Raw genomic sequence first — 16,593 nt, 5'->3', positions numbered from 1 at the left:
CAGGACCTTCTTTTTTTTTTTTTTTTGCTTTAAATCATCACTCCGAATACTCATTGTTTGGTTGACTTTTAGATCAAGAGGAACTTTCTGAGACGATAGTTTTGTGCATTATTGGAGTGACTTCTAGCTATCATTTGTCATTAAGCAGCCTAGAGATCATGAAGATCGTTGTACATTGTTATTTTCTTTCCTAGGTAGTATGATAAGTGACTGGCTGCCTAGCTCAATAACTTTTCTTGATAACATCTGTTGGTATCTGCCATATTGGCAGATGATTTATCTTTATGGGAAAGCTTTCTAATTCCTATATATAAAAGGGATTGAAATAAGAGTAGGCCTGCCTGTCAAGAGCCTATTAAAGCTGTTATTTTGAATATGCATTGAAAAATACAAAAATAGGAATTAGTGCTATTAGGTATTTATATATTAACTTACTAAGACTATTTTACAGAGTGATGCTAAGAAATGTGAACACGTAAAACTTACTGAAGGTAGTGCTATAGGAAGTTCATTTAAATATATGTAAATAAAAATACAAAAAGTATATATTTTATGTCATATTTATATGTTTATAAAGCTTTTCTATACCCTTATTTCTTCAATAATCTGATCTATTCATATAATCATGCAATATTTTGTATATGTAAGTTTTCTGTACCTCTATTTTGTGTATATAATGTTTATGCCTCTATTTTTTAAAAAGTGTGCATATATATTTATGTGTTGTGTATGTCAAAGAATGCATTTTTGTGTTCTCCCCTCAATTTGACTGAAATCTTAAGATCTGAAGAAGTAAATGTCACTAGGTTTCCAACCACCAACCACAAAGACCCAGCCCCTGCTCTGTGAGCCACATCCTCCGCATTTAGGGGAGTTCAAACATGACCCAACAGCACTTAGTACAGCCTGCAGTGAAGCAGAGCTGCAGTGAGCTGCCATAAAGGTCTCTACATTGGCACCCCTTCCCTGGTTAGACTTTGCTTGGAACTCTCTCTGGCAGCTGGTCTACCTTCATCCATGTCTCTTCTAGCAATATCATCCTTCAAATTCTTTCTCTGTTGAAGGCTATGATGAGCACTCCATAGCAACATACCTGCAGCCAGCCACTTTCAGTGTTTGTTAGTTTCTCCCTCCATTGCTTTGCTTTGCTTTTCTGTTCTTTTCTTTTTTTTCTAAGATTATTTATTTTGGGCCTGGAGCGATAGCATAACGATTGAAGTCTTCACCTTGAATGCGCTGGGATCCCATTAGGATGTCAGTTCTAATCCCAGCGGCCCGGCTTCCAGTCCACCTCCCTGCCTGTGGCCTGGGAAAGCAGTTGAGGATGGGCCAAAGCCTTGGGACCCTGCACCTGTGTGGGACACCTGGAGGAGGTTCCTGGCTCCTGGCTTCTGCCTTTGCATTGGCTCAGCTCCAGCCGTTGCCGAGTGAACCATCAGATGGAAGAGCTTCCTCTCTGTCTCTCCTCCTCTCTGTATATCTGCCTTTCCAACAATAATAATAATAATAAGTTACTTATTTTTATTGCAAAGGCAGATATATAGAGAGGAGGAGAGACAGAGAAATATCTTCCATCTGATGACTCACTCCCCAAGTGAGTATAACGGCCGGTGCTGCGCCAATCCAAAGCCAGGAGCCAGGAGCTCTTTCAGGTCTCCCACACAGGTGCAGGGTCCCAAGGCGTTGGGCCGTCCTCGACTGCTTTCCCAGGCCACAGGCAGGGAGCTGGATGGGAAGCAGGGCCACCAGAATTAGATCCAGCACCCATATGTGATCCCGGCGCATTCAAGGCAAGGACTTTAGCCGCTAAGTCATGGTGCCGGGCCCTCTCCCTCCTTTTCTTATAAAGATTTATGTATTTCAAAAGGCACAGTTACAAAGGGAGGTGGATGCAGGGCGGGGGGACAGATTTTCCATGTGCTGATTCACTCTCCCAATGACTGCAATGATCAGGACTGGGATTGGTCAAAACTGGGATTAGGAGCTTCTTCCAGGGCTCCCACATGGCTGACAGTGCCCCAGGGATTGGGGCCATTTTATGGTGCTTTCCCAGGGACATTGGCAGGGAGCTAGGCCAGAAGCAGAGCAGAGGATTCAAACAGGCACTGAAATGGATGCCAGTGTAGTAAGTTGGTCATCTACCCCTACTGTACATGGTGCCAGTGCCTGCTTGTTAACCTTTTCTATTCCGTTGGTAGCATTTTTCTGAGTGAATGGCTTATTAAATATATCAGGATAAGTGGTTTATGCCCAGTCTTTTAAAATAATTGCAATAGACCTGTGCAGTATTATTTTCATTAGTTAAGGAAAGCTAGCCCAGAACACTGCAATATTTTCAGCAAGTCACCCACCTAGCAAAGTGGCAGGCCCACTGTTTTAAATCCTGGGTAGGCTTTTTCATAGACTGCCTTCTAGAGGAGGCATTTGAGATATAGCTAGAGATAATTTATTTCTACTACCAGGGAAACCAGAGAGAAGTTCATGAAAACTTACATACCTGTGGGTTGAGCATTCTACAAGATTTACTAAAATACTTTATCAAATAACATACCTACATATTGAGAGGAAGATTCTAAGGACTTTTTTGCTTTGTTTTTAGAAGGTTGTGTGCTTGCGATCCCTTCTTGCTTATATCGCGTCACACATCGGCTGTTTCACGCGTGAGTCAGCCACACGGGCTTGTGGGAAGCCATCAAGCAACCATGTTACAGGCGTCCTCCCTTGACTCACAGTCACCCCCAGTAGAACTGCTGCATCCCCCCAACTAGCCCCAGTCTGTCTCTTCCTTGGGTGGCAAAAACATTCCTTTGTTCCTGAAATTCAGTCGCTCTGCCTTTGGAGAGGGCAGTCTCACACAACTCATTTGCTCTGGTGCAGAATCACTTCACTCTCCCTGGGGAAAAAAAAAGATATACAAGTTCCACAGGGACAGGATCCTAAGTAGCTTACGTGAATTGACATCACTTTGACATCACTCACATTATAAAATACCCAGTCACATGTGTGAAGTAGAAAGAAATGTACAGAAAAGGAGAACTAGAAATAATCATTGTGGATTTAGCAGGAACTTCCAATATCTTTATCTGTTAACATGGAAAATATTCTTCCTGGAAAATTATTCTGTGACTCTGCCTCTGTCTTTGAAGATTTGGGCATTGGAAGCCTGCCCTTGGCTACAGTGTATCCTGGCTTTGCACTGGCATGAGGATCCTTGTGCCTTTAGAATCCAGAAGTCCATGCTGACATGTAGTCATTTTCTTGGAGGACGTCCTCCCTCCCCTCAGTACAGTTTGTGTGACACCAATGTCACAGTGCACAATTTCATAGCAATGATATGTTTTATGCAGCATTAAGAACCCTACATAATAGGTATATCCAAATGTCAGATGTGTCTTAAGCAGATGGTTCATATTCCCCACCACTATCATCAAAATGCTGTTTTACTTTAAAAATCTGGTTACCAGGTTAGAAAAACCAGGCTACAAACAGGGATGATCAACATGCCTGCAGCAAACCTGCAGAAGGATCCAGTATGAGTGTGCATGTGTGTACACACAGATACCTTCCTTAGACATTAGTTTTGTCTGTTGCCCTTTAGTGAAAATTTACTTAAGTTTCTAAGAAATGCTCTCTTGGCAGCTTAGCAGAAAAGCAAAAGCCTTTTGTGTGAGAGTGCTGTCTGGCTTTATAATGTGGAAATATCTTGCTTGTAAATTCTGCATTTGGATGTTGCTTCTTTAACTCCATCCCAGCACACTGCTGCTGAATCACATTATAGTGACCTCTTTGGTTTCTAGGACTGCAAGAGACAAAACAGCCATGGGAATTGAAATGCAATTATAAAGGGAGGCTTTCCACTGAAATTGGAATCCAAAGCTTCAGCAAGACTGTCACTTACCTGAACTTTCCTGGGGAAAGAACAGTGGGTGGCATTCCCACATATTTTACTTTTGGAGGTGTTGGATATTCTTTGCTGTTGCCATTCAGAATCTGGGCACCTACCAGTCTTGCTTTGCTGGAGAACCTAGTTTGGAGATAAGGTTTGAAAATGTTTGCCTCTCAACCTTGTGCTCATGCCTTGAAAACTATTTGCACCGATAGCTACAAGCTTTTGGGAGGTTAGCTAGTTTGGTAGAGAGGTAGAGATCATGGTGATCAGGAAGGGAGTGGAGAACAGTAATTTTTAAAAAAGATTTATGTATTTATTTATTTGAAGGCATAATGATAAAATGGGAAAGGAAAATCTTCCATTCTCTGGTTCAATTTGCAAATGCCCAAAACAGCTGGAGGTGGACCAGACTGAAGCCAGGAACCTGGACATTCATCTACATTCTTCCATGGTGGGTGGCAGCCAGTTGAACCATCATCTGTTGATTCATAAAGACATGGGCAGGAAGCTGAATTGGAAGGGATGGCAGAACTCAATTCTAGGTACTCCCATATGGTGCATGAATGTGAAAAGCAGTAGTTAATGTCTGCTTCAGCATATTCTCCACCCTGCACACTTTCATTGGAAAAGTCCTGTCCACCTCTGGAAAACCAAGTATCCCGACATTTAGATGAGATCAGATGTTTGTTCAGCAGGAATACCAAGCTGTTGTTTTCCATATGATGAAAGTGTATTATTCAGACTTTAAAATTACTTAAATTTTGTTCCCAATTTTTTAAAAACTAGAATTTTCAACAAAAACTCCTAAATATTAGCTTTATTACTTAGTCTTTGCATCAAGCAATATTTTTTAAATCTTTAAAATGATAATTTCTCAAAGTAGTTTTTTTTTTTAAAGTACATATTATGTGCTAGACATTGCTTCAAAGTACTTTATGAACCCATTTAATGTCCACAACAGTACTGGGAGGTAACCTGTTATTTGTTTTATTAAGCACAAGAGCCTAGTGAGAGAAAGAAAGACCTAAAGATTATATCCTGCTATCCACTTGTTTGCTCCCTAAACACAATGACTGGAACTGGGTTGAGCTGCAGGTGGATTCAGGAACTCAGTCCAGTTCTCCTGTATGGAAGATAGGAACTCAACTACTACTACTTCCTTCAGCTTCAACTGCTACTTCCTTTGTCTGCTGCTTGAGCAGGGAGATGACATGGGGAGCTAGAGCCACAACAAACCAGCAAACTCTCAAATGGGTCTCAAATGACGCATTCAGCAGCTGAGCCGCTAGGCCAAACACTCGTCTCATTGATTCCTGTTTTAGACTAGGAGAATCTGAGGAACAGAGAGCTGAAAACCCTGGCCTGGGTCTGATCTTTAGGGTTTACTGTTGTAAGGATTCTGACTCAAGTAGTCTGGCCTCTCTGCTCTGCACTGCGAGATCTCAGACTGTAGACATCATAGAGGTGAGGGTAACAGGATGCTGGGGATCTTAAGACATTCTATTTCAAATACCTGGTCTAGATCAAAGTTCTTATGAGGTTTCCTATGCTACTACCCTGTATGTAGATCATGTTAGACTGGTATGCTGAGGCCTCCCGGACGACAGTGATCTGTATACCCTGTCTCACATCTTCTAGAAAGGGCAGAATCATAATTATGCCCTGAAATTATATCTTGAACCCCTGATTTCAAACACCATTCCACGCTGCCTCCACATTTTTTGGTGAATTATCATATTGTAATATTCTTACCCAGTCATAGCAAATGTCATAAAAGCTCCTCATTGAATGGTTGGTAGATTGACCCCTGGTACTATTTGATGGGGTGGGAGAGGGTTAAAGGGAAGGGACTGGGAGAGAAAGCCCTGCTAGCCTTATTCTTGCCCATCCCATACAGTCTTCAGTTTCAAATACATCCCTTCCCCAAAAGAACACACTGCTTCCTGCGCATTTCACTCTGAGAAGCCTCCACTGTGAGCTCCTACTGGTTCATTTGGCTTTAAGCACCAGGCACAGAGGGAGTTTTTAACTGCAGTATATAGATGTGCGTAACCCTTAATGAGAACGGATGCCCAAGTTGATCAGCCGACTGGCAATTGAACAGACTGTTTCCTCGGATCCTCCGTAACAATTTGCTTGTCTGGCTAATGTATTTGAATTATAATAACTCCCTTTCTAGCCTCTCCTCCCAATATTGTATGAGCAGAGTTCCCACATGATTTACACATCCAATACAGACATAAATTTGCACATAAGTGCACCCTGGGATTCAGAGCATTCTGTGTGTTTGTCTCAAATTCCCTCCTTGGCCCCCACCCCCAAGGGTTTTTTCCCCCATTAGGCAAATGGAAGGCCCATGCCACCTGTTAGCATTACATCATTGGCTCCCCAGAACACAGTTGCACCAAAGGCCTTAAACAAAGTAGTTCTTCTTGTATTGTTTGCACTCAAAGAGCTGATATCATGCCAACTGATGTCATTGTATGTCTTTGTATAACTGCTATGGCAACTGGGCAGGTGGGGAGCCTCCAGCTGATGTCATTGGCAAAGGAGGTGTAGAGGCAGAATTTTAAAAAGCTCTAGGCTGCTTTTTGCTGTGTGGGGAGTTTTCTGGCTTGCTTTTTTTTTTTTTTTTTTTTTTTTTATAAAATAGTTGCTTTTAAGGCAAGTTACAGCTTGAGTACCCTAAATAAGAACCAAAAGCCCCTCCACCCAAGTCACTTCTCTAGAGTTTGCTGTTTTGTTCTGTCCTCTCATCTCTTACGGAAAAACGAAACAACTGCCTTTTATTTATTTATTTATTTATTTTTTAAGAAAAAAGGGAATTAGTTTCCCATCACAGAATCTGTGTGAAACCGTTTCCTTGGACTTCCGTGTAGGCAAAGCCAAGCAGCTTTTCAGCAGTTCTTTAGAGTCCCTGTGATGGTGACAATTTTTTTTTTTTTTTGCAAGTATTCACTGGTAAAGGGTAAAGCTTTTGTGGTTATTTTTATTTTTATTTTTTTCTACTTTGAAAAAAATGTTACTTTGGGCCTAAACTTTATTGTCAGGATTTTGTGGAAGAGTAGATTCACAGTATATAAGGTATAAGGGTTTAATTCTGGGGTTTAATTAACATGAGTTGAGGATTTTTTTTTCTCTCTCTTTAAGAAACAAAGGTTTTGCCTTGACTCATTTCTAATGGGTGGAGTGGTCCTAGTATTACCCCTTTGAATTTTCCGGATCATCACCTTATGTTAATAAAAATGTGATTTTGTGATGTCTCTGTTTCTCGTGACTGATTTTATGTCTGTCAGCTGTAAAGTGCCGGAGACTCAGTTTGGGTTCTAGTCTGGAATGTTCTGCTGTGGTTAGCAAAGATGAGAACTGGAATGGATAAGAGACTCGGGAACTAGTGGCTAGGGGGAACTTGGTGTCTGACTTCAGTGTGACCATATCCTGTTCACGCACTGCCTTCTGCCTTACCTTCTGGGCCGGATGTGTTCTGTGGTTTTCAACTGAAAAGCATCTTCCATGTTCTCCCTCTTTTCAAGTCAAAGACCAGAGAAGGTCAGATGTGCTTTATTAGACGTAGAGGTGAGCTGCTGGTGATGGCAACCCAGATTTCAGTCTTTACATGTCTTCCTGTCTTGTATGTTTGGCGCCTCAGAAGAACGCTTTGGGATTATCTGTGTGTGAAATAACGTGTGACAAATCTTAAAGGATTATGTGTATAGCCAACATTGAACCCTACATGTCCTAACTGAACTGCTTTCTTTTTTGCAAAGTCCTTTAACTTTTGGGTAAATATTAAATATCTGTTTTTCATTAACTATTAAACGGAAGTATTGTCATTATTTTCATATAATTTTCACAGCTCTTTTGATGACCGTATAATTTTCCATGGAATGAATGTGATGACTTTTGCTTTGTTTTGTTTTTTAAGTTATTTCTGTTTTTAAGTTGGTCTTTCCAATAAAACGATGTTGCTCTGAGCACCTTTATGTACCTATCTGAATATCTTTAATTACACGAGGTGGCTGAGATACAGCCCCATCAGTGCAACTACTTGGTTAGGGGAATTTTGTATTTTAAAGATGGACACAATTTAAACTTTTGGTGTGAGACCTGTGATGCTTGAGAAGCAGAGCAGGCCCTCCAACTGAAATCTGTGTTTTCATGGACCCATTGGAGGTTCCCTAGTGGGTTTGTGTACATAAAAGTCTCTCTGAGTTCGGTACAAAAGGACCAAGCTGCTCTCGGATTCCATTCTGCCAGAAGTCAGAGTTGATATGTCAGGAACCTACGTGGAAAATATCCCAAAAGGGTCATTAGAATGTCTCATGCCGCCCTACCTGTGTTGTCTATTTTCAGCATTTCTCTACTTCCATGTCCCAGTCATGCGAACAGACTTCATAACAACAGCTAATACTTGCTGAGCAATAACATATACCAGGGCAATGTGCCAATCCCTTTACACAGTCATTCATCTCATAGTCTCCTCCTCAGAGCTGGAAGTCCTTGTCCTCCTTTTACACATTGGGGCACCGAAGCAGAGGCAACGGACAAGGCTGGCCATGTCACAGGGCCAGGAAGCATTGGTAGCAGGATCCTAGCCAAGGTCCTTGGGCTTTTCCAAGGGTTCTGCTCAAAACTACTCTGCTGTACCGGGAGCACAGTTGGCCTTTTGGGTTAGATGAGCAGTGAAGGTGCTAGGGAAATGCAAGACTAAGCTGGAGTTCTCTGCCAGAGGGGGCCACATCTTCCTCCTGTAGCTCCCTAATAGACCACTAAATACAGATGCCGATCAAATTTGCAACAGGTAAAATCGCCTGTGCTGTACAGAATCTCTTCTTTTGTCTATCTCCCTCTCTCCCTTCCCATCAATTTCCCTATGCAGTCACCTACCTACTCAGTCTATACAAAATGCACTTGACCTGCAGAAAAGGTATCCTTCTGTGCCAGCTCTGGTGACTTAAAGATGGTCACTCTGGCTTTCTGTGTTTGTCTTCCAGGTGGACTCAGTAGTTTTAAGCAGAACCACGAGAACCTCTGTGACAACTCCCTCCAGCTCCAGGAATGCCGGGAGGTGGGGGGCGGCGCGTCTGCGGCCTCCAGCGTGCTACCTCAGTCCCTCCCCTCCACCCCCGACATCGAGAACGCAGAGCTCACGCCCATCCTGCCCTTCCTCTTCCTCGGCAACGAGCAGGACGCTCAGGACCTGGACACCATGCAGCGGCTGAACATCGGCTATGTCATGAACGTCACCACTCACCTTCCCCTCTACCATTACGAGAAAGGCCTCTTCAACTACAAGCGGCTGCCGGCCACCGACAGCAACAAGCAGAACCTGCGGCAGTACTTTGAAGAGGCTTTTGAGTTCATTGGTAACTATCCCTGGTGGAGCTTTTCATCTGTTGCTTTCCTTTCCCTCTGGCTGCTGTTTGACTATCATCTGCAAGGTTTATTGCTGTTTTACAAAACGAAATGCTATCTTGTCCCCGCAGTGCAACCCAATCACGTTGTAGCTTGGGAAATGCATTGGAGCTACCAAGATGGATACAGAACAAACCATTCCATTGGTTTCGGATCTGTCCAACTTGAGAGTTTCATTGCTCAGGTTCTGAATGTGTGTGTGTGTGTGTGTGTGTGTGTGTGTGTGTAGGGCGGAAGTGGTGCTTAGCTCTGCATGCTCTGTAACCAGGGGAACCAATTGATGGAAAATCAGAAATTGGAGGTAAGAGCTGGGCCTGCTGTTGCCCTCACAGCTTTGCAGGGACTAAATACAAAGTTATATCAAAGGGTCATGTCAAGGTACAATTAACAGTATAAGAAGTTTGAAATCTGATGCATCATTTTTCTTCATAATATACATAATATGCATTTTCCATGATCTCTCACATGACAGCATTTTCAAACACATCTGTATCTTTCTATTGCCCTACTAAGATTTTATTCATCCAGCCTAGGCGGTGGCATCATTTCAAGTTTAAGTTGCAGTTGGCATGACTTCCTGATATGACGTTGGGGTAAAGGTGGTGTTTGCTGAAGGCTTGGTTCTGAAGAAGCTTTTGGTGATACTGTATGGGGCATCTTTCTGCAATGAATCTTCGAAGAGGAAAGAGGAGTAGGGTAGAGTGGGGATTTGTTTCTCCTTACTTGACTTGTCCCAGCTTTCAAACGATGAGAAGCCAAAGCTTATAAATACTTGTGCCAGTGAGATGGTCTAGAAATCTCTATTAGTTTGCCCCAAATTCACACAAGGAAGAAAGACCAGGTTGTATAGCCTGAGTAGTTCTCAAGAAGGAAAATTCTAGCAATAGCAGACTTTAACCCCAAAAGAAATTTGTTATCAGTTCAATCCTGATTTTAATCCAAGTGTTTGTTGCTTCTATAGTTTCAAAATATTTTAAGGCTCAAAGTATGATTTGGGAAAACCAGAACTTAACAGACACTTCACATTTTTCAAATGGCTCCAATCTTTATTACTATAAAGGCATGAGCTGATACTTGCACTAAATCTTGCAACAGATTATTAGGGGCCTCTGTTACAGGAGGAAAACACTCTTTTTTCACCAGGAAAATCCTTAGGTTTAGCAGCCATTGAATCTGATGGGCTTGTCATAGATTAGGCAGTTCTGGTCAGTTTTTCCAGCTGCTTTCTTTGCAATTTGTAGCTTTGTGTGTGTGTGTGTGTGATCATAGGATATTCAGTCTGAGAAGAAATTATGAGTGAGCACTGAACCTACTGCAGTAAAAGTGACTTCCCCAAGGTGGTAGGGATTCTAGTGTCAGCAAAATGACCAGTATGCAGGTTTCTTGACTCCATCTTGACTTCCTAGAATGTCTCAGTTGGCAGCTGGAGATAACGCCACCTCAACTTCTTGATTAACAAAAATCTGAGCCAAAATCTGGGCCCTGAGGAAGTAATATTTGTCAGCAAGTACATGAGGAACTTCCTGGTTGATATGTGATACTGTGACTGGGATTCCATCTGACTCAATCCAGTTGGGGAAGTAAGGAAATTGTTTCACATTTAGTAAGTAGCATTAGATAAGCTCGTTCTAAGAGGATTTCAACTGAAGCACTCACATTCCTTTTGGATTATTCAGGCTTACTTTTTTTTTTTTTTTTTTTTTTTAGACAGACAACAAAACCAATAACAAGCAACATTTGGCCTAAAGAACAATTCAGAGCCATATACTACTTGGGGGAAAATTTCTTATTATATAAACTGAAATCTTATAGTCTTGCTTTAGGGATACCAAGAGTATAGTATAAATTAAGCAGAGCTTAGGTTTAAGGTTTAACTGGCTAGTTGATTTTTTTTTTTGTATCAGTGCTAATACTCAGCCACAAGGATTAAGATTCTATGCATTTATATATCAAAAAATTATACTCCACCAAGTTATACTCATACAAGGTGACTATATGTGCAGTGGGACCAGTGATCAAATTTACCACTTAGCACTTCACTCTCCCATCACCTTCTTTTCCTGCCTGGACTGGTTAATTAATCATATATGATGAAGAGAAGAAATTTTACATGGAAAATGCTTTTTTGTATAACACTTAAATTTTCTTTTAAAAGCTCAGATTTTTAATTTTTTTATTAAAAACTTAGATTTTTTTCAGACAGAAGAAGAGACAGAGTGAAAGATCTTCTGTCTGCTGATTCACTACCCAAGTGGCCACAATGGCCAGAGCTGAGCCAATCCAAAGTCAGGAGCCAGAAGCCTCTTCCGGGTCTCCCACATGGGTGTATTGTCCCAAGGCTTTGGACCATCCTCTACTGCTTTCCCAGGTCACAAGGAGGGTTCTGGATGGGAACTGGATCAGGTGGGATACAAACTGGTGCCCATATGGGATCCTGGGCAAAAGCAAGGCAAGGACTTTAGCCACTAGGCTACTGTGCTGGGCTCTCATGAAACACTTTTATTCTACTTTTGGGAAAGCCTGGAAAACAGTTTGTGTTAATTCCCTACTATTATCATATTGTCCTTTCTTGGATAAGTTTACTCTGTTCAGGAAATGCCCACAAGCTATTCTCCTGAGCTTTGAGTATATCTGACTACTTAGAAGATCTTCCACATCATGGCCATGTGGGAGCTTCATACAATAGAGCCATAGGGATTGAACTTGGCCTTCTTAGGACACACTAAACATAATAACTTTCCAGATTTTTTAAAAATTATTTTTATTGGAAAGGCAGATTTAGAGAGGAGAGATAGAGAGATCTTCCATCTGCAGTTTCACTCCCCAAATGGCTGCAACAAGCAGAACTTAGCCCATCTAAACCCAGGAGCTTCTTCTGGTCTCCAATGTGGATTCAGGGACTAAGGACTTGGGCCATCTCCTGCTGCTTTGCCAGGCCTTGAGCAGGAAGCTAGACGAGAAGTGGGGCAACCAGGATATAAATTGTTGCCCATATGGTATGTTGCCCATATCATATGCCAGCGCTTGAAGGTGGAAGATAAGCCTATTGAATCATGACTTTAGCCCTTGAATGTTTTAATCTTTTAGCCTTGGATCAGGATTTGATAAGACTTTTGTGTATTTATTGCCAGTTCCTGTATAGAATAATGTAAAAGAATTTTTTTTCTCAATCCAAAACAGAAGTTTTATTAATAGCACTAGTTTGAATGAGTCACAGAACTTGGTAACTGAAGTTAGCTTCGTTAACCAGACCATTAACTACATTATATTGGCATTTATGAGAATACTTCAGAAAGTTTATGGAAAATGCATATTATGAAAAAAGTATGCATGGGTTACAAATATGGCACCCAAATGACTTATTCTTTAATCCCACTTTCCATGTAATTTTTGGAATAAGTGGGTGTATGTGGGATCATATGCTCCTTCTCCCTCCATTTTTTCAATGGCATTGATTCCAAGGGGGAAAAAAATAGAGAAAGATAAAGACATTTGAGAGAGTGGTTCAATGACTGTTAAGGTCTACTAAATCCAAAGGTTTCCCAATATGTAAGTGAATTATTGTAGGTATGGTCAGTGCACTGCTATCACTTGTAAGTAAAACATGCCTGTGAGTGATTCCTTCCTTCGCGTTGTTTTCTCTTCAAATGTAGACATCTGCCTTGCTGTTTATAGTTATCCTGATTGTAGCCAGCCAGAGAAGCTGTGGCATGAACATGAGTAATTAGCTAGTAGACTGTACTTGTTTATGAAATAATTTTAACTCATTCTTTCTGTATCCATCTCTCTTGGTTCCCCTTTCACCTCCTGTCTCTGTCTTGGTTTTTCCAGAGGAAGCTCACCAGTGTGGCAAAGGACTTCTCATCCACTGCCAGGCTGGGGTGTCTCGCTCTGCCACCATCGTCATCGCTTACTTGATGAAGCACACTCGGATGACCATGACTGACGCTTATAAATTTGTCAAAGGCAAACGACCAATTATTTCCCCAAACCTTAACTTCATGGGGCAGTTGCTGGAGTTTGAGGAAGATCTGAACAACGGTGTGACACCGCGAATCCTTACACCAAAGCTAATGGGCGTGGAGACGGTTGTGTGACGGGGTTGGATGGATGCTCTTCCTTAGGAGAGGAAGAGAATGGATTCTTTTTTTGTTTTTTAATTTAGTTGGGGATAAAGTTTGTGAATGAAAACAAATGACTTGTTTAAAGACTTTTTATTTTTAACAAGTGTGAGAAGACTAGAACTTTTGATGCCCTGGAGACTAAAAGTAGGGAGGCTTCCGAGGTCATTTTTTTAAAGCCAACAATAAAAATATGAGAAAAATTGTTCCCTCCCTTTCCTTTTAAGCTATTTGTAGAGTTTATGACTAAATAGTCTGTGCAGGCTCATAGACCTAAGATACTATACTTTAAACCAATGAAAAGAACCAAAAGTCAGTAACAAAGACATTTAATGCTGGAAGCCCCAGATGTACCTGGGCCATCCATACGGAGAACAAAAACGCAACCAAACCAAGCACTGTGGTGTTCACTGGTGCAAGGAAAGGATCAGGGCAGCCCACGTGGCCTAAGAACCCTTCACACATTCTTGATGAGACAAAGGACATTGTTGATTTTGTGAGTTTCATGCTCTGGATTTATTTTTCCTTTGTCTGGGTTTAAGAGATTTTTGAAATAGTAAGGAACTGACCATCATGCCACATGCCTTCTACTGGCAGTTTGTGCAATAATATGGTGTTTTGAGTGTGCAAACAATTTAGAGCTGGCAGCTCAGCAATAGAAAAATAGTGCAGATTTGCCAGCTTGGAGATAGAAAGGAATTTAATAATACCAATTAATTTCCTCCCCATCTCCCCTTCCACCCAACTTTTTTTTTTTATTTGATTCTGGTTACAGTGCCATAAACCTTGTTACATATGTATATCAGAATGTTAAAAAAGAAGAAAAATTTATTTAAAAATATTTTTCGCAAAAAAACTTGGCGTGTTTCTGTTGATTGTGTAAAAATTTATTTTCATTATATAAAAAATTAATTTTGGGATGTGTGTTTTATTCCCCTTTTTACGTCAACTTACATTTACATCTCTTACCTTGGTAATGTATACAGATTACATAATTGGAAATGAAGAATATACCTACATATACAGGAAGAAAGATGAGGAAGAGAAAATATATATATTCTCAATATGAAGCAGAGAAAGCTGTAGTATTGGCGCGTGCTGTCATGGTTTCACAATCCTGTCCTCCTCCTTGGAGAGTCTCAGCTAGAGGACAGCCCAAAGCTGTGGGGGAGGGGTGTGTAGCAGGTGGGGAGGGGTTCCCGTGAGCCTTTGAGACCTAGCAAACAAATGGCTACAATTCAGCCACCTTCCCGAAGACTATTTGATACCCACTATTTGATGGCATTCTGGCATGTAGGGGTCTAAATGGTTCTCCCTTGCCTCCAGTGCTGCTTGCTCACTCCACAGCTTTGGTGACATTAACCCAGTCATGAGTGCTTTGCCACCAACTGTAATTTCTTTCTTCCAGTATACTCAGTTCAGTTCCACAAGTACAACTTATTTGCGATAATTCTTGGTTAATATGTAGGTAAGTTCCCTATCCACAAATAATTGAGGTTGCAGCAGGAAAGAGTAAAATTCAAATATTTTCTATGTTTTATTAACACACACACAGATGTTTATAGGTACTTGGCCATCAAGAAGATGTAACAGAAAAACATCTGTTTATCTGGTGTAAGAGTTGAAGAATTCTGGCTTGTCTGAAGATATGTGACTATATTTGATTAATACTTTTGTAAACATTTGCTTACCAGTGGTAAGGAAAAAATTTTTTTTAAGATTTATTTATTTTTTATTGCAAAATCTGATACACAGAGAGGAGAGACAGAGGAAGACCTTCTGCAATGACTGGAGCTGAGCTGATCCAAAGCCAGGAGCCAGGAGCTTCTTCCCGGTCTCCCACATGGGTGCAGGGTCCCAAGGCTTTGGGTCATCCTTAATTGCTTTCCCAGGCCACAAGCAGGGAGCTAGGTGGGAAGTGGGACCCCTGGGACACAAACTGGCACCCCTATGGGATCTCAGCCCTACAGATTGAGGACTTTAACTACTAGGCTACTGCACTGGGGCCAAAACAAAACTTTTTGGTTTTCTTTCCCAAAGTTATTTGTATTTTCTTTTGTGAGAAAAGTGGAGATTGAATTTAACATGGATGAACAGAGCTGTTTGGGTTATTTTAGTTTAGCACAAAGTGCCAAGGAGATAAACGATAAATCTCTCTTATGGTACTTTATACCACGAAAACTAAACATTTCCTAGAAACCAAAGCCTATTTAAGGAGTTAGATTGCTATATAATTGATGGCTTAAAATATATAACAATTTGCTAAACATTTCTTTTTTAAGTCCAAATGTTAAATTTCCAAGTGTGGAAATATTCCTACTCCCCTTTCTTCCTTATCAAATCAAGAAGAATCAACCCAGTTTTACTTCTTTAGTTATACAGGAAAGATTTATGCTTTTGGACATGTATGATGTTCAGAGAAAGTCTGTCTTGGGGCAGACAGGAATCCTGCCAGCCAGCATACCAAGACCTGTGAGAGGGACCCAGGCCTTTCTCACTAACCTGCTTTAAGTTACCCCGCCTCCATTTCTTGGAGGAATGTTAACCACTTCATGAGAATAATATTGATTAACCAAATCATTCCTCTACAACAGATTCCCCCTTGGGTTTGGGGCCTCATTGGATGCCTGGGAGCTTTCAGGCAGAACTAGGGAATAATTGTGTGTCTTTCTAAAAAAGCAGAGTTTCTGACCAATGCATGGATTATTCTTGGAATTTAGTAAGGAATTATTTATGCTGAAATAATTTAATGCCTTGACAAAATGACTCTGTACTATATCAACTTAAAAGACACACAGCGGGCATTTATTACCTTTTAACAGAACAACAGCTCCCAGCCTGTCTGTATACATTCATTTCAATAGCTGATACTTTTTCCATTCACTGCATGCGAAGCAGGATGGAGGGTTCATAGTTCATGGACAAGCTTACACTGGCTGCTTTTGGACAAGAGCAGGCAAGGTGAGAAGTAGGGCAGGGAAGCTGGCAAGTGGAGCTAATGCAACAAAGGGAGATAAAAATAAGAAATGTGTACAATGTAGTAGTCTTAGGGATAAATGAGAAAGAATGACTTTAAAAGGCTAATGAAGTTCAAGCAGGAGGTTAGAGTAAAACAGAAGGGGGAAGTACAGAGCTTCGACTGGGCTGGAACAGTTGACTAAGTATTGC

General features: G+C 41.1%; 1 protein-coding gene across 1 annotated transcript in view; it reads left to right on the top strand.

Moving 5' to 3' along the window:
• DUSP10 (dual specificity phosphatase 10) overlaps positions 1-13,718 on the top strand; it is a 44,674-nt gene extending 30,956 nt beyond the window's left edge. The window contains exons 3-4 of the mRNA XM_040985708.1: positions 8,884-9,255; positions 13,136-13,718. Coding sequence (XP_040841642.1) covers positions 8,884-9,255; positions 13,136-13,401 — 638 coding nt within the window. The 3' untranslated portion in view covers positions 13,402-13,718. The remainder of the gene's footprint in view (positions 1-8,883; positions 9,256-13,135) is intronic.
• The last annotated feature ends 2,875 nt before the right edge of the window (positions 13,719-16,593 follow it).

Source organism: Ochotona curzoniae, unplaced genomic scaffold (assembly GCF_017591425.1).
Source record: "Ochotona curzoniae isolate NIBS_2020 unplaced genomic scaffold, NIBS_Ocur_1.0 contig_430, whole genome shotgun sequence".
NCBI classification, from domain to species: Eukaryota; Metazoa; Chordata; class Mammalia; order Lagomorpha; family Ochotonidae; genus Ochotona; species Ochotona curzoniae.
The sequence above is the reverse complement of the archived record's forward strand: the minus strand, read 5'-3'. Positions and strand labels throughout refer to the sequence as shown.